Source organism: Cydia pomonella, chromosome 9 (assembly GCF_033807575.1).
Source record: "Cydia pomonella isolate Wapato2018A chromosome 9, ilCydPomo1, whole genome shotgun sequence".
NCBI classification, from domain to species: domain Eukaryota; kingdom Metazoa; phylum Arthropoda; class Insecta; order Lepidoptera; family Tortricidae; genus Cydia; species Cydia pomonella.
This window is the reverse complement of record NC_084711.1, coordinates 4,068,992-4,094,143: the sequence shown is the minus strand read 5'-3', so window position 1 is coordinate 4,094,143 and position 25,152 is coordinate 4,068,992. Positions and strand designations below refer to the sequence as shown.

The following is a 25,152-nucleotide window of genomic DNA, read 5'->3' as shown; positions in this document are numbered from 1 at the left end:
TGTAGATAATGTCCTCACTAGAAAATCCGGAGCTTTGACAACCATTGGTTTAATGCCCTTTAGAGATTTTGAAGTTAGCCATTGCACAATATTTGCCACTGTCTCTAAGTTCGACGTCCTAGACGTTGTGCATGTGCATAGGCCCCAATTAAGATTTAACTCTTGATTAGTTTCATTACGCTCAGGAATTTGAATCATTTGGAAATAAAATCGTGGCTCATTCTAATTCAAAAGTGGATTGATTGATTTCCACTAGTAGCGACGGAAGGAGTTACGTTGCACCAAGTTTATTAAACGTTAGTGCGTTTCGCGTGCACTACTATGGTAGGAAGCTGCATTCCTCTCGCGGGCGAGCTGCCGCGTCCTGCATTCCCATCCGCGACTGCTTCCGAGAACACCGGCCCGCTAAGCGACCTTCCCTGGACTACGTTTTATCGCCCACACGCCCCCATTAAACGCGATTCCGCACAATGAAACGAAGATCATTAGAAGCCGGCCTACAGGCTGCGTCCGCGCGCCGGCGACTCGCCAGTCGCAGCGACGACATCCATCCGACTACGACGCGTTTAGAAAAAAACGCACCGATAAATTCGTTGACAGTGCGGATCAATTCGCGACGGTTGTGAACAAGTGAGACGGATTAGTGTGACCGTGCTGGGAGCTGGCGACGTCCGAAACGTCCACGGAACAATATAGTAATTAGAGCGTGGACGTAAAAATAACTGCACCCACTCGTGGATGCGCGCGCGGCGAAAACTATAAAACAATGTTATTGTTACGTTAAACGTGTTTGAAAACATTGCGTAATGCCGGGTGCCACTGACCAGGGAGCATTCAATCCAGGATTTTTTTCTACTTCTCTAATTGAACAACTTTTGGTTGATAATTTGTTTGTGCTGTTCAACAACAAAAAAAATTCAAACAAGCAATGTGTAGTTAGCAAGGACGCCGTTGGTAGACGATGGTAACGGCGATGGTGACATACTGCACCACCGCAGAAAGCTAAAGCCTCTAAATAGAACACTAAAACTGAAAGTTGGTATTTAGCGATGTTTACATCAAAGATCTTTTGCATAAAAGACATATTAAGCAATATTTTGTCAGTCAGGAAGAGGATAACTTAACCTTTGAATATTTCAATAGACCATCGAGTGACAAGTTGTTCAATTTGAGGAATAGAACCATTGTTTTGAAAACCCGAAGGTCGCAGGCACCCCGTAGACATCCATGTCAAAGTTGACATTTAGGGCTTGTTCTTTGTGCTTGTTGGCATCACAATATGTCAACAGTCAATCAAAGCCACGTGAAGCGCGAAGCCGCGGGCGTCCATGTTAATTGCCTATAAATAAAGCAGGGCTCGCAATAACCAGCGTTCATAGACCCGCGATTGTTTTAGATACAAACTAAGATTAACTCACTAATGTTAGACCGTAACTCGTTGCAATAAGGTTTACTTATGGCAGGTGAAACTCAGTTGATGGCACAGGAAGACATCATGTCTTAGCTAAGATAATTAGGCAATACAGGCCCGTGTAATAGGGACTTGTAAATCGAAATTGTGGGCAATGTTTACACAGTTTGGACGAAATGAAGGGTACAGCGTCAAATCCGCGATAAACACGTCTGATGTCGATGCGTTAGAAACATATTAAACTGAAATATTTTATTACATTTGTTATTTAAGGCCTTAGAACACTTTTTCCGATTTAGATAATATTACGAAAATTAGGTGTCATAGTAAGATTTCTCATTATTGTTTTGCTGAATAGTTCATGAAAACCAATCTGTAAATCCATTTTTAGAGACCTTGCTTATGGTCTTTGAAGTTTATTTTAAAGCTCACAGAATGTACAGCGTGCTGCAAAATTGCGTGAATATATTATGAATTTATTCATTTATAATTTTGCGTACCTACTTCGAAAATTCAACATATATGCGGTGATATTGCCAGTTTTCACAAAATTAGTCTTAATTTCGCCACGAGATGGCATAAACTCGTGTTACTACTGCGCATCTGTCTCTATCTATACGACATAGAGGTAGATTAGATATATCTCATAGCTATGCATTTATGCAGCCTGCATCTTCCACACCATATCGAACCCTAACCTTCTCCGGATGGTGTGAAAATTTGACGCAACTTGTCAATCTACATGACACCCGCTTTAGCATTATTCAACACGGCGTAGATTAGTTTCTTTGTTGTTACAATATTTCATGGTTATCTGATGCAGGTCGCCGTCGTCGTATCTTGATTTTAGACCCAATTTGTACCATCGAAAACATAATGATATATTCATTCAAACGTTTGACTTGATTCAAGATACCAATAACTTTCGTAATGTTAAAACAATGCATGAATTAACTTTATGTTTTTAGGTTAATCTACTCTTAATAACAGTTACTTATTATGTTGATGTTTCCTATATACCTACGTACCCAACTGCAACTGACGATTCAAACCCATTCCTCCATGAACCATCCCCATGGAAAGGGAGTATCAAGCATTTATAGGTAACATTCATCTTTCCATGTATATTGATAAACAACTACAAACATTCTGTATTTTTTAAAATAAGTAAACTCTTTTCACAGTATCTAGTAGCTACTGCATACCTCCAATATCTTGTTGATGCCAAGTCCCGCAACTCCGCCCACCTGCTAAATAATAAAAACGAACCCAGAAAAACTATACCGGAAGTCAAGTCTGGCTCTATTGAATGAAGGGTGTCACTTTTGTCTCTAGATACACTATCAATCAAAGTCAATACCGAAAGTTCACACAATACCTATACATGGAGTCACGGTAAAAACCCTGCAACCATTATATTATTATGTTCGGTATGAACGCAGCTATCTAAGATCCATTTTTTTATCGTATACAATAAGATGGACTTTATTATTTTATGTTTAGACGTTGTACTGTTAATAAGACCAGTGATCATTATATCTTTGTGCGAAAAGGAACTAAAGATTGAACTGAGATATTAAGTGGCTTGGCGGGTTTTTGTTTTGAGTTTTCCAAACCGCTGAAGTAACATTAGTAGCCTATTTTGCAAAATAGTTGATTCTCATTGAGAAAAGTAAGGTTCAAAATAGAGTAACAAAAAATACTAACAGGCTTAAGTAAAGACAGATACGTGTGATACAATTTTCTTGTACGGAGGTGTGGGAGGTAATCCGTTTAAAGCCTACACAATAATTACATAAACAAAGCCGATGTTCCGACAGTATGTCGCTCTGGTCTCATCAAAGCCTTCTATAGACCAGTTTATTTATCTTGATCTTTTTATTATACATTTATGTGTATCTTGTTGTTTTTACCCATACTACCTATGTCTCTTGTAGGTATACCACGATTGGGCAGGGCATCATCAGAATCTCTCTTTTGAATTCAGTTCGGTGTTGCACGATCAACTAAACAGACGTATAGTTTATACAGATCCTTATATTTATATCTATCACACCTATTTTATCCATCTTGAAGAATCACAATATATAATTAGTCCAAAGTTATCGAAGTCACCGAATTTTGTGGGTGTCAAATGTTCATAATATTGCGTTAAACTTCATGCATCACTACTTCTAATTGTTAAGATGCTTGTTTTTTTTATCGCTCTGACCTCTTGATTGTATCAAGTGAATTGTCCGCCATCTAAATTAAATGTTTGCATAACATAGTATAAATAGATTTGCCCTCACATAGTTGACGTAGGTACATAACGGTGTATGTGCTTTAAATTAATTATGTTCTGTCAAAAGATTGCTACTAGCGAGATTTAGTTTTATTAAAAGCAAATCGAACTGACGCGTGTCATCCTAATGATTAGTTACAATATATTTACGTTGCCGGTGATTGGCAGGCATTCTCTGCTTGTCAGCTTTCTGATAATAGCGGAGGTAACGACTTATTATTAATAAACCTTAGAGATTTCCTTTTAAAATTATCTTGTTTGTTTATTTGTGTACACGCTCTTTGCAGTAGATATTAGGTAAGTAGATTTTTAGAGCAGGTTATTTTAAGAACCATTATTTTTAGAACATTAGGGAAGTTTTTTTCCTTTTTACTGTTAGATAAATATCAAATAATAGTTTTATCTAAAACCCTCGTAGCCTAACCGGGGTTTCTCCTTCATTCCTTAATTGTTTCAGATTTCCACAATAGATTTTTCCGGAGTTGTTCAGGAATGCGGACATAAATAAGATTATTTCGAAAAACAATAACAAAACCCTCTCTGAGTACCGTGACCCAGGCCTCCAAATGTATTGAATTGATGATAAACTAAAACCTTGTGAAGTACTGTACCACTACGTATTACGAACATTAGTCGCGCGTAAAGTTTAAACTGAAGTGGACATTTAACGACTAATAAAATAATGAATGAGACTCATTGCAAATGCACACGGTTTCTTTGTTTTGACTATGCAGTGTTCAACTAGCAACTCGCTTTCTTGCAGTAAACTTTTTACTGCCCAGACAGTCCTTATAGTCAAGCCATTGCTCGGCCGCTATTTTTCTAGCTAAAAGAAGACGGATGTTTTTTGTCAGTATATAAAAAGAGCAACACTTTCTAACAAGATTTGCTCCTGCGATAATACTTGACAAGACTAAACAACATAATATTTTCAAAGTCGGCCCAAGCTAACTCTGCAGAGGCTTTGCAATGGCAAAGCGTAAAATGTCACCATAAACGTCAAATTTCTATGAAAATATTTATTTATTTATTTAAACTTTATTGGACAGTAAAAATTTTACAAAAGGCGAACTTAATGCCAGAAAGCATCATCTACAAGTTAACTTCGGGCCAAACAGATCAAGCAGCAATAGGTGCAAGAAATATTTACAATGTACGAGAATTTGAATATTAAAATGTATATGTTAAACAACATACTACTTCATATAGACATATGAATTGTCAAATTCGGTGCAGGGTTAGAGGTTATACGGACTCGCCTGCTGTCAGTACCACGACTGCCTTAGCAGTGTCAAACTGACATATCCGCTAACGTCTGCGTAACTTACTTTATGTACATGTCGCTCACACTAATATGCCAGTACGAGCGAGATGCATAGAAAGAAGTTAGGTACGCTCACGCTTGCATATATGTCAGTGTCAAACTGATGGTAAGGCTACACGGCCCGATTCGAACTTTAATATACGTCAGAGATTAGGTCTCGATACGATATGGATCGCATATGTCAGTATCAAAAGTGACGTTTTTGTTTGAAGATGTTTATTATGGTCTATACAATCAGGACACATTTTAAAATAATCTAATACCCTTCCAATGTTCGTTAAAGGATTGTGTAAATGCACGACACTTTTATTTCTGTTTCGCACCCCACATAAAACTGCTTCTAAATCTATTATTATGTCGTAAATCGGAGTGATCTGAAGCAACGTTTGTTTATTGTTCAGACAGAAAATAGTTTTATTAAAAAAGTGGGCCAACGAAACGAAATATGATTTGCCTACTCAAAATAGTTTGTGCATTTTGTTAGCCGTCGTCACATTGCACATTCTTTTTCATTTCTCACGCTCTGAAAGTGAGTCGTTGTAGTTCGAAAAAGTGTGCAGAAAATGATACGTTTCTGCTCTAGAGCACTGTACTTTCTAAGTACGTTTTATTCTCTGTTTTTCCGATAATCAATTAAAATTTTACAAGAAAACTACTTCGACAGAAATGGGTGCCAAAATCCTTGGTTAAATTATCTTCTGTTCTTGTATTAAATTTTCAAAGAGCTATTAGGGCCGGTTTTTCTTAAGATTTGGATATTTGGCTGGTTCGAAAAGCTCCTCATTCCGGGCGGAAAGATATAAGTAAAATCACAAGCTTTCTCCAATAATTTATGGAATTTAAATTATTGTAGTAATTTGCCGTGAGTTTACAAAAATATCATATATTTTCGTAATTCGTAACGCAGAGGAAGTTTTTTATGGCAAATTCCGCAAAATGTTTTTATGGTTAATGTTCAGAATGTACAGAATCTATAGAAACAAACTATCCATTTGATCGAAATCTAACGAAAAAACGACGAAAGGAAATATACAAAACTAAATTTGACAAAAAAAAATCGGTCAATTTCTACATTGTGCTGAAAAGTTTACTCATCTGATATTGTAGTAGTTGACGTCAGGATTCATCCTAAAAGCTATATGTGAATATATTTTTTTATTCCATAACTTTCGGCACTACGATCTCATGCCTTGTATGAAAATTAACAGACTGAAAAAGACATAGTTGTATTTTCTATATACGTAATATTAGCTTGATTTTTACAACGTTCAACTGCTATTTTAACTGTTATATCTTACAGTATTGTTACTTAGTTTGTTTCTGTAAATACAATACTTGTGGTTGTTATTGAGTAAGTTTTTCTATCTTTTGACTGCCTCATCCAGTATTTTCCAATTGCAATTTTTCGCGGTCCAGTGAGCCGTGCGACACGCGTTGCATTGTCGTCTCCTCTTCCGGCGATTAAACTAATCGAATCAGATAAAACAATTATATCTCATCTTGAAACAAATAGACAGTAATGATGCAGTATTTCTATTCCAGTTAATGCCTTCTAGTTATGAGCGATATTGTAGAAACCATCTTGACATGCCCTTTTGTGAGTAGCATCTACAAAATAGGTATCGTGAGAGACTAGACTTAGGTACTGTCTGAATAAGCTTATCCGTATAGATATGTCGCAGTCTCGCCGCGTTGGTATGTTTCAATTTCTAAATCGATAGATCCTCGTGTCACTTTTAGAACATACCTAAGATACCTCAAATATAACGGATGGATTCAATTGCAATATATAATTATATCCCATTCATAATCTTATAAATATATCCACAAACATAAACATATATATTTACGTACCTTTTGGCGTCGCGACCCTTGGCCCGTGGGGTCCGAACGCGTCTACACTATTCAAGGATTTAGCTAAAAAAATAGCAGAGGCCACCGGTGATCGTAGAGCTGGCAGCTTCCTCGCACAAAGAATAAGTATTGCGATACAACGAGGAAATGCTGCCAGCATCTACGGCACCATGCCGCAGGGGGATAGTTTTTAATTATTTATTTTAAGATTAGTTTTACTTATTTTTAGATTTAGATTTTAAGTTTTATAAGTTATATAATGTGTAATTAAATATATTCTATAGTATAAATAAACGTAAAAGTAATTATAAATAAATATAAAAATAACATATATATTCATACCTATATTATTTTCTACACAAACTAAAATCGTCTTAGCCATACAGTTTCCGACAAGCAGCAAGCAAATTCGTATTGTACGAAGGGTCGGCCTGAAAACCAGCGTTGTAGTAGGTAAGCCTGCTGCAACACATGCTGAGGTTCGCTCCTTTTTAACATCATAATTTGAAAAGTTTTTATATCTACATTACATTAATTTGTGCCTATTTAAGTTTAACTCTAAGGCTTGTAATGTTTTGTAGCATTGCCTGTAAATATTTTTCAATGTGGTGTTAAATAAAAAAGATCTATGTCTATGTCATAATAATGTAATGCATCTAATCTAAAGCACCTACTGTAGGTATGTCATGTATCCATACTTCGAAAAAAAAAACAAGTCGGCGAGTTTTTGCGCCGTTATCTTCTTGGGTCAGACGTGTAATGTTAAAAGCGCTGGTAGTTTTTCTTTTAGACATTCATAAGCTCTTTGTATTAAATACCCTAAATTGAAGAATATACGATCTTTATTGTGCGAGGGTGGTAGGCTTACGGATTTCTTTCTAGAGAAAAGATTTGTTCCTGGGTTTCTTTGTTCTGTATCGTATCTAATGTGGTGAAACCTTGACTGAAGGGAGCCTTGAACTCGCCTGGCCTCAAGTTGGTTAGTGCCTTCAAATTGATTATGAACGCTAGCATTAGCCATCCTACGTACACTAATGTAATGGAAACTTTGCAGGCGTATTCTATAACAATCATATAAATACGTTTTGACTATAAATATACTCGAGAGGAAAAAAGAGTGAAAGAAAAGAGAGAATAAAAAGTTATGAAAAGTCTATAGAATATATTTATAATTTTATATGCAGCAAGACCTTCTTGTTCGCAAAATAATAATTTTGGGTTAATATTTCAACCAATCAAATTAAATTACATGATACATACAGTGTAACTGCCCCATGTGGGTGTCTCTTGTGAGCGGTAAAAAATGACCATCTGTCCCTTCAACTATAATTAATTGAACCATGACAAAATCTCGTCTGGATTGGACTACAAGCAACAATTATGTGAAAATTAAAAGCCTTTTTGTCAAATACGTATTTGAGTTACCAAAATGCTATCAAAAAATACGTTTTTGCTCCCGCGTCTTCTAGAATCGAATCCAAAAAAGACGGACACTTTATCCTCCTGTCATCGCGTAGAAAACCTCGTCCATCATGCCCACGCTCGCTTGGCAGTATAGTAGCATAAGCTCTATGTCGATAAGACCGCCTATCAGGTAAAACCGTCTACAAGCTCTATCGTGGCCTTTATCCCTTATTCACTCACAGAAGGTCGGTAGAGCAGAAGGACCGAAACTCTTCCTTTCTGATTGTGTCTGAGCGAAGTACGTATACAACTTTATGACCGCAAGGTATGCGTAATGTGTAAATAGCGTAATCCGTTTATGGTGTATCAGGCGATTCACCTGATGAAATGCTACATGCAAAGTTTCATGAATCATGATTTGTTATTGGTATCATAAAAAGGTAAAGCGCTTATTTTTTACATGTTCATGCGACCAGCTGACGTTCTTACCACCGCGATATAATAACCGGCTGACGATTTTTTTAACTAACAATAGCATCTGAACTATCATGTGACAAAGTATCAAACGGGAGGCGATGACAATTTTTTTACGTGTTTCGGCGGCTGCCATTCCTCAACCCACCAACGAAGCGGCAGCTGACGACCACGAGGGTTCATCTTATATAGCGGTTCAGCAGTAGAAAACTGCGCATTTGAATGCTACATACGCTACGTTTTACCTGTGCAGTTGGCAAAACTGCGCAGGCATACCCTAGCTAGTGTGTATGGCCAATTGGCCAGCTTTAAGCGGTTTCTGACTATGCAATAGCAACCGCTATGTGAATTGGTCCACCCTGTAACATTACACCCAACTTGTGGTTTGACTAACGCTCTGGCTCCGTTTTCATGGACCATTTACAGGTACATAAATAACGATCTGTTTACGCGCGTTTTTGCCTATTCGTGTGGATCAGACCTTCAAGCACACGTTGCCACCTACACCACGCCCACTGCCGCTGACAAAGACGATAAATGAGGAATTGAACGGATTGTTTTAAAAAAACCGGCAATAGATACGATTATAATCTAGTTTTATTCCGAAAACGGTATTGTAGAGCAATCAGTACCCCTAGTGTAAATAAATTCGATTTCGAAACGTGACGTACGCGTTTGCGCTTAGTCTCATTTTGTATGTGATTTAGATAGAGCGCGCCAAGCGGGACGTTTTGGAAACTCAAAATCCTATACAAAATGACACTTAACGCAAACGCGTTCGTCACGTTATGATGTCGATTAAATTTACACTAGGGGTACAGAGCAATGTCTTGTCCCCTCTACCTACTTATTTATTTTACAGGCACTTACTTAGTGCTTAATAGTTAATTTGCAATTATCTACAACAATATCTTAAACACGCAAAAATATCGGAAACGTTATATATCGACGAGAGTTTATCATTATCATTATGTGAAGTAATTAAAACGAACGTTTAATTATTTCTTAGAGATAATTTTACTAAGACCCGGAAAATCAACACTTATGTATTTTAGATAGTCAAGGAAGCTGTAAAAAGTACTAGAGTCAGACCAAGATAAGTTGGCAGCGATTTGATATACCAGACGGTGCATGGGTTATTCTGAACGTCAAACTTCTATAAAATTATGATGTTTACTTGACACTTGCACCGTCTGTGCTATCAAAATCGTAGCCAACATAACCTGGGCTGACTCTTGTTCTATATTGTTTTAATGTTGCGACACAATAAGGACCGAAAATTATTGTGCTTAATTTCGTGTTATTATCTGTTGTTGTAATTATGTTTAATAAAACAGTCTTGTTTACATGATTAATATTGTTAACGCGCTTGACATCACCGATGCGAATGTTTACGTGCCCATTTATTTCGGTAACGCGGCTTATATGTTTATTTTTTTTAGTAACAACTTGTAAGAATAATGAAAACGGCGTGACACAATGTTGTCTACCTATAATTAGTTGTTAGTAGGCACAGATGTTTCCTTGTCAACAAGCGGAGGGCGCCGCCCGCCTACGCGCCTTACGCAACCGGCCCTTCGCGCGCAAATATTAGACGTTTTTCTCAACTGTTTTCGAAGACGTAAAGTAAGTCAACAGGTTAATGAAGTTGGTCCGAAACCTATTGCGAAATAGTAACGGAAGTGACCACCTGACGGGAATAGCGCGTCGCGTAACGCCGCCAGCTCCCAGTACGACCGCTATCACCGTGCGCGCGCGCCGATAACCCTGTCTATCACGCGCGAAAATAACCCAGTCTTCCCCTAGCCGTGGTCCAGCCACGACTGCCCGTGCCTCCGTCCCGCTCCGCCTTTTATACCCGCCAGAGGGATGGCGTCCGTGCGCACGCGTTCCGCATCCCCTAAGTCTGTCTCGTTCTCCCCCGTGCTCGAGCGGAAGTACAGCATCGACCGAGCGCCGTCGAGTCCGCCCGAGCTGAAGAGCCAGGATTGGAGGAAATACTTTACCGACTTCAGCGCGTATCTCGGTAAGTGCATCCAGAAGCTGGAGCCGTGAGTCAGGGTGCTTCTTGTGCGGCCTTGTGCTATATCGGTTAGTGGATCGCTCGGCTAATAAACAAACCTTACGCAATCGAAGCGAATGCAGAGCATTTTGTTTAATTTTATTAACCGGTAGCATCTTGATGGGTATTTTGTTAAAGTTTGTTTTGCCTACGAGTGGCCAACTAGTCGACGGACGAGAGATTTGTGATGGTTTCTGCTATTATTAGGCGCTATGGGCTGCCAATTAGTATTCCTTGAGACATTATTCATATCCGTCAGCGAGGCCCTTGAGGTTTGTTAGGCAACTTCTTTGCTAATTTCCTACATTTTGCAATAATTAACTTCGTTTTAACCACAATATTCCAATTCCAATGGGAGGAAACTATACCTGTTGTTTTAAAAAAGATATGCAATTTCGGTTCCTTATGAGAAAACGTTCAGCTACTACTGAAGTTCCCAAATTTACGGAATTTACGGCTTTAAGGTTGTTTCTACGAAAGCTTGACGCTGATACATAGTATCGATATTGTAGTTGCCGCGCTTTAGTGGGATTAAAGTCGCTGTGTAACCGCCAAGTTAGCATAGTTCAGGCTCGATTACTTATCGCTTCTCCTCCTCATCATAAAACTTCCCGGACCCATACTAAATCCAAACCAACGGACGATAAATACCTCCCCCTCTCACTTCATGACACCTTTTAAGACATCGGTGGGATCCTACGCTTTTGTACGGTTATTTTGTTGGTCATGTCACCTGAGTCCATAAGTACCATACCTTAGCCCAACATTACCTTTTGGGATTAGTTCGATATGAATCGATCTCGCAAGTTAAAGTAAAGCTGGCCTTTTTTTAATCGTTACGGAATAAAATAAGCAGGGCTTACTTTAATGTAATTAAACTTATTTCTGTTAATAAAATCAAAGAAGAATTCGCTAACGACTAGTTTTGTATAAAAGACAACATCCTGATCATGTACCGATGTCAGCGCGCCGATAACCTTGCGGTTTCGAGCCCGCAACACTACACTCTTGACACTGTCGTGCTTATTATCTATTCCGTGCTATTATTGCAAAATTATGTCATTTATGACCTAATAGGTAATTTTGTTTGTGCTTTTGTTTTATTCCGTGCTATCATTCCAAAATGTATGACCTTTTGTTTGTGATCTTTTCTCGAGCGGTTCATGATAACTTTCAGACTTTCGGACGTCATAAGTTCTTCGTCGTATGACTTCCAATCCTGATCCGTACCATGGTATGATATTTTCATCCAGCTTTTCTCTGAAAGAAAACATATCCAACAAACCCTATAATTTTCCCTCTAGGTTGGAAAGTTACAAACTAGAGTCTACTTACATGTAAGTTACTGGTTGATGAGATATTTTTTCAAGCAATTTTCCTTTATTTGTAATCTTCTTTTTGCATTGTTTCCGAGACACAATTTGCTGCATTTTTTGCCTATTGTGTTTGTCCAGAACTATTCGACAAACGTAACTTATAGGTCTATTTTATATTACCCCAACAAAACTGCAACTATATCCACGATATGTAGCCAGTGTTTAATCTGGATCTCTAAATAATCCCAATAGGTATCTATTCCTTTCAGTGAATGAAGAAGACTGCTAGTGGCGGCTACACAACAGAACGCCTACTATTTTACGTGTAGCAAGATTGTGATAAAACTTTGCTCGGAAGTTTTGTCCAGGCGCGTATTATTGTTTGACGATTGCTCTGCATTTTCCTTTAGCCTATCTCAGTTTAAGAGGAAAATATTCTATAAGTTCGTTAATATGTATCATCGGCATATTATTTATTTACGCTTTATTATAACATTTTGTAAATATGTTATTTATTATATTGTACTTAAGGGATGCTAGGCTCATCCTCTGGTACTTTTACGCGTACTTAAATGGCATACCCGAGTCAGGCAGTAAATAAAAGAGGCACACATACTTACAGCACTTACCTATGTAAGTGAATCCTAATGCAAATTTCATCGTTATCAGCCATCTCTTTCTCGGCGAGACGCACGCGCATTCCTCGAGCCACGCGTCACTTCTTTACCATTCCAATCGCTTCATCGCCACCGGTGTCTATTAGCCTCAGCCGATCCAGCATAAGTAGATCTCAAGTCAAACATAGTTCCTACTGATCTTTGGTTCATGAGATGCTTGCTTGTTTAAAACTCGGACTCGCCTGCGCTTACGCAAGCAATGGTAACATGGTGACGGCGTCTTCGTTGCTGGCGTCAGCGTTCATTGATCAATATAACCTCTCAGCGGAAAGCGATTCACTACATAGATTGCGCTTTATTTACTACTAGATTAAAGAAATTGCCAATTTCTACGGTTAGCAAAATGTCTCTTCATATTTTTTGCAACATTTTGATTATGCACCTGCAGAAAGGATTTAAAATAGAAACTAGTAAAAAGTTGTAAAATCTTTTTGCAATAAAATATTTTTAATGCTGACCATAATCTTAAGTGGGACTCGGCTGGACATGTCTGTCGCATGCTCCCTAAAAAGTGGGCCAAAATGGCTACTGAACGGGACTCACTGGACACCACACAGATGGCTGACGGGGTAAAGACGGACCAAAGAGGAGATGAAGGGATGGCTTTAACGCATTCTACACTGAATGGTAGTTAATGACAAGCAGCAGTGGGATACTTAACCAGGACCAATAAAAAAACATTGGCGTTTTGCTAGTCTCCAGTGACGGGATAACATTCTCTTCATTAATATTTAGCAACTTTTTAGCTATGGTTTCTTTTGTGTTGGTATATTTCATTGCGCCTTCATCTAATTGACGCAAAAGTTTTATTCACAATTTAAGTAACATCTCCAGTTATTATACAAACCTTGCGATAATTATATATTGTTGGTTCTCTAGAAGTTGCGATTCTAAGTATAAGGAAAGAACATATGTTGAAAAAAAAACCTTGACATCATTGATACTTAAACCATTACGCACATATCAATAAAACAATCCGGTAACTTATGCTTAATAGAGAATACACCATAACAGTCCTAGTGACCATTTAGCGCTTACACAGTTCACCGGATGAGTCGCTCGAACACTACAAATGTTTATGTGAACAATGTGTTAGCCGAGCGATTTTTGCTGCGGTGAATCAGTACTGCATTAGTCCATAACACGGTCGCTCGCGCACCACATCGAGGAGATATTTAAATTTAGAACCCCTGCCCTTCGGATGCGATTTGCTTTTTTTGAAGCCAGTGTCCTGTGAATCCTTTGAGTTGTGCGAAAATGTCCAACACACACTACACGGTTAACGATGATGTATACGGAAAAATATTGAAAACGCATAAGAATTTAGTGCCACAATCGGATTATGCTGAAGTTTTTGAAGCTTGCGATGGTCTAGGTATGGTGTTATTTCTATTTAAAGTCCTATTGTTGTAATTTATTCCTGTCGTGCGTGACCCAATTAAAGGCAAGGTTTCGTTGAAAAGAGACGTTTGAATGACACTACACGACAATGTGATGATACTGTGTAATTGAATTGAAAAACAATTGAAGTTTATGAAGCCAATCGCCTTAGACTCATTTAAATGGGTTCTTTTATAAGAAGAAGTCTTTGTAAAGTACTTGGTCTTATCTAAAGCACTTTTAATCCCGATAAGGGACAATGTGCGCACTCTCGATTCGATATTTAAATAGCGGTTGATAAGTTATTCGTTTGGAGCCATTCCGAAGGCGTTGAACCCACCGAAAAGAACTCGTTTTCGAGGACAGCCGAGGATATAAATGTGTTATGATTTGTGCGAATGTGAAGTTTATTATTGTGCCACATAGACATAGAAAGCTACGATCGCACTGTTTCTATTGAAAAAGGCGATTACACTTCAGTTACTTGCTCCCCTACATACATATAACACTTAAATAGTGTTATATGTATATAAGTTTTATACTTGCTATAATATAACACTACTTTATGAACTAAGCAATGCTCGTGGATTATGTCTGTGTAAATTCCTCTTCTTCCTTTAAGTTGAGGAATGCAAAAATTAAAGTAGCCAGGTCTATTCCTAGAGCTTACTACAAACTGTTTACATGTCACTTTTAGGCATTTACTTCAATATTTGATCGATATTTTCACTCTCTCTCTTTCAAGAAAGTTTACATAAATTTCCTGAAAACGAACCATGTTCCTCTATCTGTAGACATTCAGTAGATATAGTTTTACAACCTAGAAGCTAGTCACAGCAGTTAAAGCATTATTTACAGCCGTCGATAAACTTAACCTCCTTGACTTGGATAAGGATCTTTATACATAACTTCAATGTTTCTGATAACGTTGTTTTACCTTTGAACGACATTGATTGCTGCATACATAATGTATATGGGTTATACTTTGCTTAGTATTACTCAGATTCTTTCGATATTATTGTTAAAATTATTTTACTAGATCTCAGATTCACTTAAAAATATGTCTTAAAATGCCACAACGAAAATATGTCCTTCATATTTAATATACAGATATATTTAAAACGTCAAAATACTGTGTATGTAATCTGATCTTCGTTACCAAGAGTCTTTTCTAAGAAACTTATCTCCAGCGTTACCTACTGGATACAATAATTAACGACTAGCATAAAAGATTCTACAATAATGCATACATATTACAGTAACCACTTATTCATATTTAAAAAAGAAGTATTATAGAACATTGTTATTACTACATAAATTGACTACGCCCCACAGTAAACTTAAGAAGGCTTGTGTTGTGGGGTGCTCAGTCTCAGACAACGATATAATTAAATACTTAAATACATAGAAAAGACTCAGGAACTGATATCCGTGCTCATCACACAAATAAATGCCCTTACCGGGATATGAACCCAAAGCCATCGGCTTCATAGGCAGGACACTACCCACTAGGCCAGAACGATCGTCATTTTTAACCATTTTACACTCTGAAATGAGTGGAACATACATGTGTCTTACAATAAGTCTGCCATCAATTTTAATTGCCTCGTCTCACTCGTTCCAAAGAATCACTGTTCTTAAAAAAATGGATATTGCCCAAACGTTTCCTGCCTCTTATGAGTTCAAATTCAAACAATATGCCTATTGTTTTGTACACAACATTGTTGCTAAGGGCCGAGAAGAACAGAAACCGATGCAAACCTTTGCTAAGTAAATTTATGATAAAATACATTCCAAGACAAATTATACTTGACTTTGTTTTATTGTTGAAGATACTGCAACGTCTCTTCTACAAGGTGTATTTATAAAAGTTCGTTAATTTTAAGGTTGCAACTTAAATTAAGTAACTTTCTTCAAAGAAATTTTGGAGATAATCAATCATGGCCTTACGAGCGTGTATAGTCGAATTCATAAATATGTGTACATTTCTTCACCTTAATCCATTGCAATAAAGTGAAAGAATACATACATATTTATGAACTCGACTGTACACTTGCCTTAGGGATTAGTGTTAAGTATAAGTTTATACATTTGGTACTATACCTCAAGTACTTTCTCGGACGGATGTCATATTTTGTTTGTTTGGTGGATTTAAATATAATGTGCGCGTTCCAACAACGCTATTACTTAATTACTTTGCATCAAAATAATATATATATATAAATAAAATGAAATTAACCATGCCATTCAGTTTCCTTAAATTATTTTAAAAACACCGTGTATACTCTCTCAGATGTCCCCAGCGGTAGTAAAGACATGTTCGTAACAATGCTTTTGTAGTGTTTGCATATAATAAAGATTTCTTATTATTTTAAACAATAAAACTTAAGTTTGTAATCGTTATGCATTTAATAACCTACGTTAGCATTCGATGCAGACAATTAATAGTCGGTCATTAAGCCGGCTAATGACACAAAAAAAATTCTTATAGACATCAATAAAAGACCCTCGTTTACTAACATGACATCATCCAGCCACCAGACTATTTATATAAGCCGGCAAATAACTCCAATTACTTAAGTACATATCTTATTTGTTGATTAAACTAGTTTACTCGAACTAATTCTTTATGTTCATGAGGTTAAGGTACAAAAGAGAAAGCACTGTCCTGACTTTATTGTTGACAGAGGTGATAGAATGATGGATTTGTTGTGCGTATACGCAAGTGTCAGACCCTTTCGTTTTGCTTAGATACTTGGGTCACTAATATTAGATTGTAACAGTTAACTTTAAGAGGATAATTAAATTAGGTTATCCTCTTGTACTGTGTGAACTGCTAACTGTCATTATGTGGGAAAGTATCAGTCTACTTCTCATAGGAATGGATTTCCTGTGTATATTACCAGTGCTAAGATTTTTGTAAGTAAAGTATGATTCCCAAACTGAATTACGGAAGTAAACTGACCAACCAATCTCTTTGTCCACAGATGCGCTCCTCGCCGACCTCCAGAACTCTATCAACCCCGGCGCCCGCGTGGGCAGCCCGGGCCGCACCGGGTCCCCCGGCGGCCGCACCGCCTCGCCCGGCGCCCGCACAGCTTCCCCTGTTGGCCGGACGAGTTCTCCTGGAGGCCGAAGCTCGCCCGGGGGCAGCTTGAGCTCACCTACGTCTACGGGATACGGCTCAATCCTGAATGGCTCGAGGAATACTGATTATAATAAATCTAGTTCGGTAAGTCAGTTTTTACTTTTGACGCATTTGTAGACCCTTTTGTAGTCGCACAGCTACCCCTGGAAGCTGGCCAAGTTCTCCTGGAGACCGAATCTAGCCTAAAGCCAGCTTACGCTAACCTTCTTCATAGAGATACGGTTAAATGCTGAATGGTTCCCTAAAATTACGCGTAAACTTAACCTTTTAACGGTTCAGATTTTAAAAATCATCGCCTGTATAAAATTCCAAAAATTCTGCATAGGAAGGAAATACAAAAATATAGTTTTATAGCGTGGTTATTTGCCAAATAAAAAGTGTGCCCTTTAAAAGGTTAACCTGGTAGTCTAAGGTAGTTGTGAATTCGGGGGTGATTTTAGTTGGTGCGTTACAGGTTTGATATATCAGATATATGTAAAAGTATTGAAAGATTGATACTGCAAGCAAATTATGAATTAACAATATGAATTATTGAATCAAGTTTTACAAAAATCTATAAAACCAAACGTTTAGAGAACTAACACCCAGACGGCATTGCATACGTTTTGGTTACTTTTGCAAGTCTGCCAATTGTTCCACTGGTTACGCTTCATTGAAAACGTACACGTGACATGCATTCGAATTGTAAACAATGCCCATGCTGACTGGTTTGTCTCGTAAATATTAGTCATCCGACTACAGATGTTCTTTACTGTTGCTGATGACACCTAAACCAAGTCGACGTTTACAAGGAAATTGTGGAACGGTCTGTGTGCGTAACAAAAAGGATGGGAGTGATGGAAGTTACGATACAAATGCCTTTATTATCTATAGATCCAAAATGGATCCAATGAGACATGTTGTATATTTATGGTTGAAAAAGATATAATGCGCCAATTCCAGATAAATGGTATAAGAACAAGAGACTACTATCTTAAATTCCGGCAACACACTTATAAGTCTTATAACCCCTCTGGGGTTAATCGGTTACCATCAGGCGATTCGTCTGCCCCTTTTCCTCCTATATCATAAAAAAAGCGAATGATACTAATGACCCGAGATGGAATTTCCAAACTGTCATTTGATTTGTTCACCTTGGTTTCTTCAATTTGTATTAATCAATAGGTAAAGTCATACAAAGTGAAATTCTATCATTTCACGATTTTGATTTATTCCATTTTAAACTCGTTCCGTAGCCCATCGCCAGAGCAAGCTGAGCTAAGAAGAATAATATGAGTGATACAATAAAATGCCAACTCATTGATCTATTTACTCAGAAAAATGTCTGTATTGTCATCATTGAACTTAACTAAGCCAAGTGCTGCGGCTTGTAAGGCCTTGAAAACTATACTAAGTGTACTAAGATCATGTTTACGTTCAGGGGAATACTCTGCGAGTCGTGTGACATTTTCAAAGAAATCCTCGATTGGATGGCTGATATTTTTAGCCTTAGCCTTGGCCTACTTATCAAGACAAATACTGTTGAAGTCAAACCATGATTTCATCTTGTGTATATACAAATGTTTTAAGAAAAACGTTATCTTCTACGTGAAAAAATATCTCACGCTGATGATGATGCTATTTAAATTTATGTCAAACTGTCAAAAATTGCTACGCAAATTTTGAAATATCCTTGGTGCACCTAAGCTACAAAATCAGCAAATAATGTCATTTATAAATACCTAGATTAAATTCTTGCTATATTTTATGATCTCTAAAACCTATGCCTACCTATGTGTTCTAACGCAACGCCCTCTAGTCGCAATACACTGAACTATAACGTCGGTATAAAAAGAAATATACAATTTCATATTTTGTGAGGGCTGATTCACTCCTCCTTGGAGAGATTCCAAGAAGTGCGACACTTGCTGTACAGATGGCGCCGTATTGACGATTTAAGATTCATCGATTCATACAAAATTACTACGTATTTATTAGTGTATTTAGAATAGAATAACATAGTAATTTAATCCCCCTCCTCCTCATAAGTGTTCTTTGTAGATCACCTAAGCACTTATTTTGAGTATAAAATTATTATGTACATTTGTTAGGTACACACTGTAAGCCCTAAATAGCTTGACAGATTTGAGCACAATAGACGTCGTCAGTATTTATCGTTATGTGAGTTTCCATGTTTTGTACGCACTCGTATAGGTTAGGTAGAACTGGCGCGAGATTTCTACTGAAATGTCAAAATTATCATAAAAATTCCGCGCCAGCTTTTGTGAATCCAGTATCTACCTCTACCTGCAGTAAAGTACACTAGGAACGTGGCTACGACATAAAATACAAACCATTATTCAGTGTGGTTTTTTGTCATATAAACATGATTCACTAAGGGCCGTCATGACACTAACTAATAATATGAGTAGGTATACGTACCGAGTCGACATGTATTATTTTATGATATTTATAGGTCTAATTTACCATCTGTATCATTGACGTCACACAATCTTGCAGATATTTTTAAATTTTCACATGTCTATACACGACTGTTGTTTTGTATGTGGCCTCTCGGCCCGATTCGAAGAATGGGATACGATAACGATAAGTTCTGGTTTAGATAAGTTCTCATTTAGATATCGTGTGTATGTCGTATAATTGACAGAAGCAGCTCGATTCGGGCAACCAATATCACCTTGACGTTAGAAGTATCGCAGCTAGGTAGATCTTATTGGGATCACAGCGGAATCGAAATAAACGTCAATTTTGATATGTTTATTTTCGATCTTTTAAAGCTTGTTCCAAGATCTTAAACGTGTCTTAATCATTCTTCGAATCGGGCCGTCTCTCCACGATTCAATGCCCATATAATACTTAACTTTTAAAGGGCACCTTATAACAGGATACAAAATACTAACAGAAAACTAAAAAAAGTCATATATATAATATCTATTTTACGCTTACAAAATGTTTACTCAGCTTAATGATGTTGTTCCAAAGACTATTTCTTATTTCTCATTGAACCATATATCTTAACTTGTTTATTCACAAAGCCTGTCACCTATTCAAAAATCCATCTGTGAGCTCGTTTATTAATTAAGCTGGCCATTCACACTAGGGTACGCCTGCGCAGTTTTGCCTGTACAGTTCAACTGCACAGGTAAAGCTGTATAGGAAACTGCACAGTCGAATGCCACACACGCTACGTTTTACCTGTGCAGTTGATAAAACTGCGCAGGCACAACCTAGTGTGTATAACCAGCTTAAGGTATGAGCCTCATAACAAGACTATTTAATCAGGGGCCAGTTTATTGTGGTCTTTCAGTATAGCAGTCTTACTTTACTACGGTCTTAGTGGTCTTACAGTAGCAGTGAGTTTTCTGAATTGCTACCCTGTATATTCGGGCCATGATTTACGATCGATAGCTGTTGTGCGCACGAGTTCACGACCAATTCGCGGGTGTGACGTCAGATCGGAGCTGGCTCTAGATCTGTAGAACGTTTGAAGCACTGAACATAAGGAAAATGTAAAATTATTTTATCGCCACACCAGCTAGTAAAGGCTCTCTTGATTGTTCAAAAACTGATGAGAAAGAAGCATTTTATCCACATGTGTGGCAAAGTAATCTGATGCAAATTTTGAGTTGTTTCCTTATGTCGACTGCTAGAAATGACATTTAAATAATGATTTTGAATGATAAATATTTAATAACGTTCATTTGGGTTTGACTTTGTTTAATATACAGTTGTATTTTCTTCGTGTTGGTGTGATGAAAAATGTTGTATTTCACTCGGTGGCAAAATTTGTTTAACCCTCGTCCCTCGAAACCCTCGTAACGCTCAAGATTCCACTTTTTGAACCATTCGCTACGCTCGCGGTTCAACTTTGGAATCTTTCGCTTGCTCGGGTATCAATATTTTGCCCCTTGTAAAGCAAATAATGATTGCGTATTCGACAACGGGTGCAATGCTGCATACTCTTAATTATAAATTTATTCGTGACAGGCAAAAGACTAGAATTTAATATTGGACGGCAGAGAAAAGGAATGCAAATTTATGATACCTACTCTAGATATTTTATTTGCCGCAGTGTGTCACACTGCAGGCAACTTTTATTTTATGAATCGCTTATATGTCATATCATATGTAACTGTTTTGGTCCTAACATTAATTTGGATTAAATCACAGGCGAAATGTTACCCTATACCCTACCATAGATAGAAAGTCGTATTCATAATATTAGCAAATTAAAAATGTACCTATTATGAGTGCGAGGAAGCTATTCATTACCATTCATAGAAATTTCTTTCTATCAGTTTTATGGTGTATGCCGTGAAATATTTAAAAAGCACGAAGTTTCCAAAACAAAAAGATCAAGACCCTCCTCCTCAATTTCCCTTATAATGTTGTAACTTTCTTTACTTTCTTCTTACTGCAACTAAACAATTTCTTGTGAACCGCTGTATCATACCGTAGGAAAGCTTTGTTTAATAAGTAAGTTTTTTGGCTAAAATGACATGTTTGATACAAGCTTTTATCGCTTCCTGTACTCTTCTTTCAACAGGAAACTAATACTCATTAAGACCATTCTAACAAACCCAAACACAATTTGGTTGCATTGTTTTATCACAAAGTCCTTATGGCCACCTCCTATGTCCATCATCAGATCAGCTCAATGGTGCCATAATATTGCATCGTCATGTCATCCATAGATCCGACACCAGAGCAGCCGATGCAACGGAGCCACGCCGTTTTGTCGCCTAAATGGTGTTTAGCTGTAATTTTATAAAATGTATATGTATGTTAGTTTGTAACGTGTTTGTATTAATATGGGCCTTGTTGCCTGGAATAATTTTAAATAAATAAATAAAATAAATAGATGTGACCTGAACATACATAGCAATATAGTACCATCAAAACAAGATTTCTAACAATATATCTTGCCCACAGCCAACATACCAGAACACGGGCTCACTAGAAAAGGTCATCCCAGTGAAATACTCCAATAGCACCTCAGGCTACGGTGGTCACACGCCGTACTCCACGGGACAGTCCGGCTACGGCAGGACGACAGGAGGTCGCGGGAATCTCTCCGAGTTGGACACCCTACTCGACGACCTGAGCAACGCGAGATATGGCAGCTATGGTGACAAGACTCCTATTAGTGAAAGAGGTGAGTACTCATAGCTATAGTGACACGTGAAGTCCAGTCAGCATCATAAAAAGCAGATGAGACTACACGTCAAAAGTATCTATTAGTCTCTTGTAGCTTAAGAAAAAGCTTTTGGACATAGTTTAAGGACGTACCCGGGTCCGATACGATATGTAAAACAATTAGATATCGTGTGAATATTCAAACAAACAATCAGAACGCGAACTAACGAGATATATCCCGAATTGAAAAAGTATTTCAAGGTGGCAGATATAATTTTAACCCGCGCGTTGTTTCATCCGCTACTATTGATGCTGACAGTACACCAACAAAACAGTAATGGCGCGGCCACTCGACTGGTGGTATGGGAATTATGCAGGGCAGTATCGCAGCCGAAGAGGAGTAATGTGGCTGCTACGTATCTGCCTACTTTCCTCGCTACTTCCCAGTTAGGTCTAACACCTACGCCAAAATAAAATTCTAAAGGCAAACTAGACTGCCCTGGACTAATTTATTAGTTTTTCCTAAAGTGCTGGACTCATGAAATCTAAAAATTGAAAACCAACTATTTTAACACATAATGCATGTAATAATAATTCGAAATTACCATCCATCCCTAAGCTAACAGTTATCACGGAAGGTAAAACATTTTTACCATCAACCCAGTTATAAATATCAACATGAAAATAAGTATTATATCCTCATAACCGGGCTATGAGCGATCTGAAATAACATCAGTGAACTAAGTCAATACATCTTTCCTGCCAATCAGTTTGAGTTTGTTTATCCTATTTCATTTGTATTAGGGTTGTTACGGTATCGATACTAATAGGTACCAATATCGGTGTTGCCCATTTGTTTAAAATTACCATCCAACTAAAGGCAAACGTGACGCAACGCAAAGTGAATAAGCGGAAGGTAAAACGTTTACCAACCACTAAATGCTTAGCTAAAAATATCAGCATGTAAATAAGTATCAATATCCTCATAACTGGGTTGTGAGCGATCTGAATTAACATCAACAAATTAATTCAATCCATCTTTCCTGCCATTCGGATTCCATTTATTTTTCTTATCTTATTTCATTTTAATTAGGGATTTTACCTAATATAGGTATCGTTATTGATAGATATTAGTTCTCAATTTCCCCGATTTTTTTTATCGACTGATATCAAAAACTCGTCGGATGTCGGTATATCCGACAGTGCACAAAACGTAAAATGGATTCGATTTGATACAATGGACTTGGCAGTTTTTTTTAACCGAGGTGAATTCCAAGTCAGCTTGATTCCATCCTGATATTTCATATTATTTGTCACGGTATGGAGGCTGCATAAGTTGATAAGTAGGTATACCACATTTTAGCCCAATCGAATGTCAGGTAGTTATTTTAATGAATCTTTAAAGATTACTCGTATTCATAGCATCATGGCAAGTAAACTGAAAGCTTGTGAAAACATACTTATAAAAAAAAATTGTCATGCCTGATTATTTTCTACAATTGTTGTAAAATAGGTATCGGTATCACATCTACAAGACACGTCACATCTCTAATTTTAATGTAAGCTCAGTATCTTGAGTAAAAATAATACTCCGAATATAAACGAAGGAATAAATCACGGTATTCCGTGAGTCAGTGCATTCAGAATATCTACTTTCAAAAATTAGCAACCGACTAGTTTTATTCGAAAAGCACCCGTGTTTCATTTGACATAAATGCTATTATATCGTGAAAGATCTGAATGTAAACAGATTACCTATGCGAATAAGATTAGCTTTTGATCTTAGGAGTGTATCCTCGTTATAGTTCAGGCAGTCATACATTTGTACATGTCGAGTTACACCCACTAAAAGATATGAGTTCTTAACCTATTTATCATTTTAGTAGTTAAGACCACCAATCTATTCTAGACCTGCACTATTTATAATGAAAACTTAATCTGAAAAGAAGATTCTACTTCACGCGAAGATACATATGTATAGGTATACAAAAGTAAATACTTACTCCTTGGATATGATATGACGTGTGTGGCCATATTGCAAGTATTACAACACTTTAATAATGATAAGTATGAAAACAATTAGGTTACCTATAATTCGTCCTATCATACTAATTTGTCAGCCTCATTATAACATTACTTACTTAGGTGAAATTTGTATCAAATGCGAAGTGCGCACTTCAACATTATTAACGTTGTAATTTATTTATTTATTTAATAATGAAAACATCAACACCTGTGTATAATTCGTCCTATCATGCTAAGGTGACAGGTTATCATAACATCAGTTATCACTATCAGTTACCTACGCTACGCAGATTTTGTGTCAAATACTAAGTGCACGGAAGATTGGTGATATCACGCCACTGCAACATTGCAAACTTGGTGACAGTAAAAACATCAACACCTTAGGTGACAGGTTCACATAACATAACATCAGTTATCACTGTCAGTTACCTACACTACGCAGCGTTTCTGTAAAATACTAAGTGCACGGATGGTTGGTGATATGACACCACTGCAACATTGCAAACTTGGCGACAATAAAAACATCAACACCTGCGTATAATTCATCCTATCATGCTAAGGTGACAGGTTCACATAACATCAGTTACGGTACGCAGATCTTGTGTCAAATACTAAGTGCACGGATGATTGATGATATGACGCCACTGCTATGCAAAC

The 25,152-nt window shown here is 37.4% G+C and overlaps 1 protein-coding gene and 1 long non-coding RNA gene across 6 annotated transcripts in view; both read left to right on the top strand.

Annotated features, from left to right (window-relative positions):
* The window catches only part of LOC133521176 (uncharacterized), a 293,381-nt gene that overhangs the window by 119,573 nt on the left and 148,656 nt on the right, over nucleotides 1–25,152 (top strand). The window lies entirely within an intron of this gene.
* LOC133521163 (paxillin) overlaps nucleotides 1–25,152 on the top strand; it is a 95,337-nt gene that overhangs the window by 44,776 nt on the left and 25,409 nt on the right. For 2 of the 5 annotated variants that reach the window (XM_061855972.1, XM_061855971.1), the window contains exons 2-3: nucleotides 17,174–17,418; nucleotides 22,267–22,489. In XM_061855972.1, the coding sequence (XP_061711956.1) occupies nucleotides 17,174–17,418; nucleotides 22,267–22,489 (468 nt within the window). Of the gene's footprint in view, nucleotides 1–455; nucleotides 620–10,557; nucleotides 10,778–13,869; nucleotides 14,182–17,173; nucleotides 17,419–22,266; nucleotides 22,490–25,152 lie in introns of those variants that run through there. The other 3 variants (XM_061855969.1, XM_061855973.1, XM_061855970.1) reach the window with 3 other exon arrangements.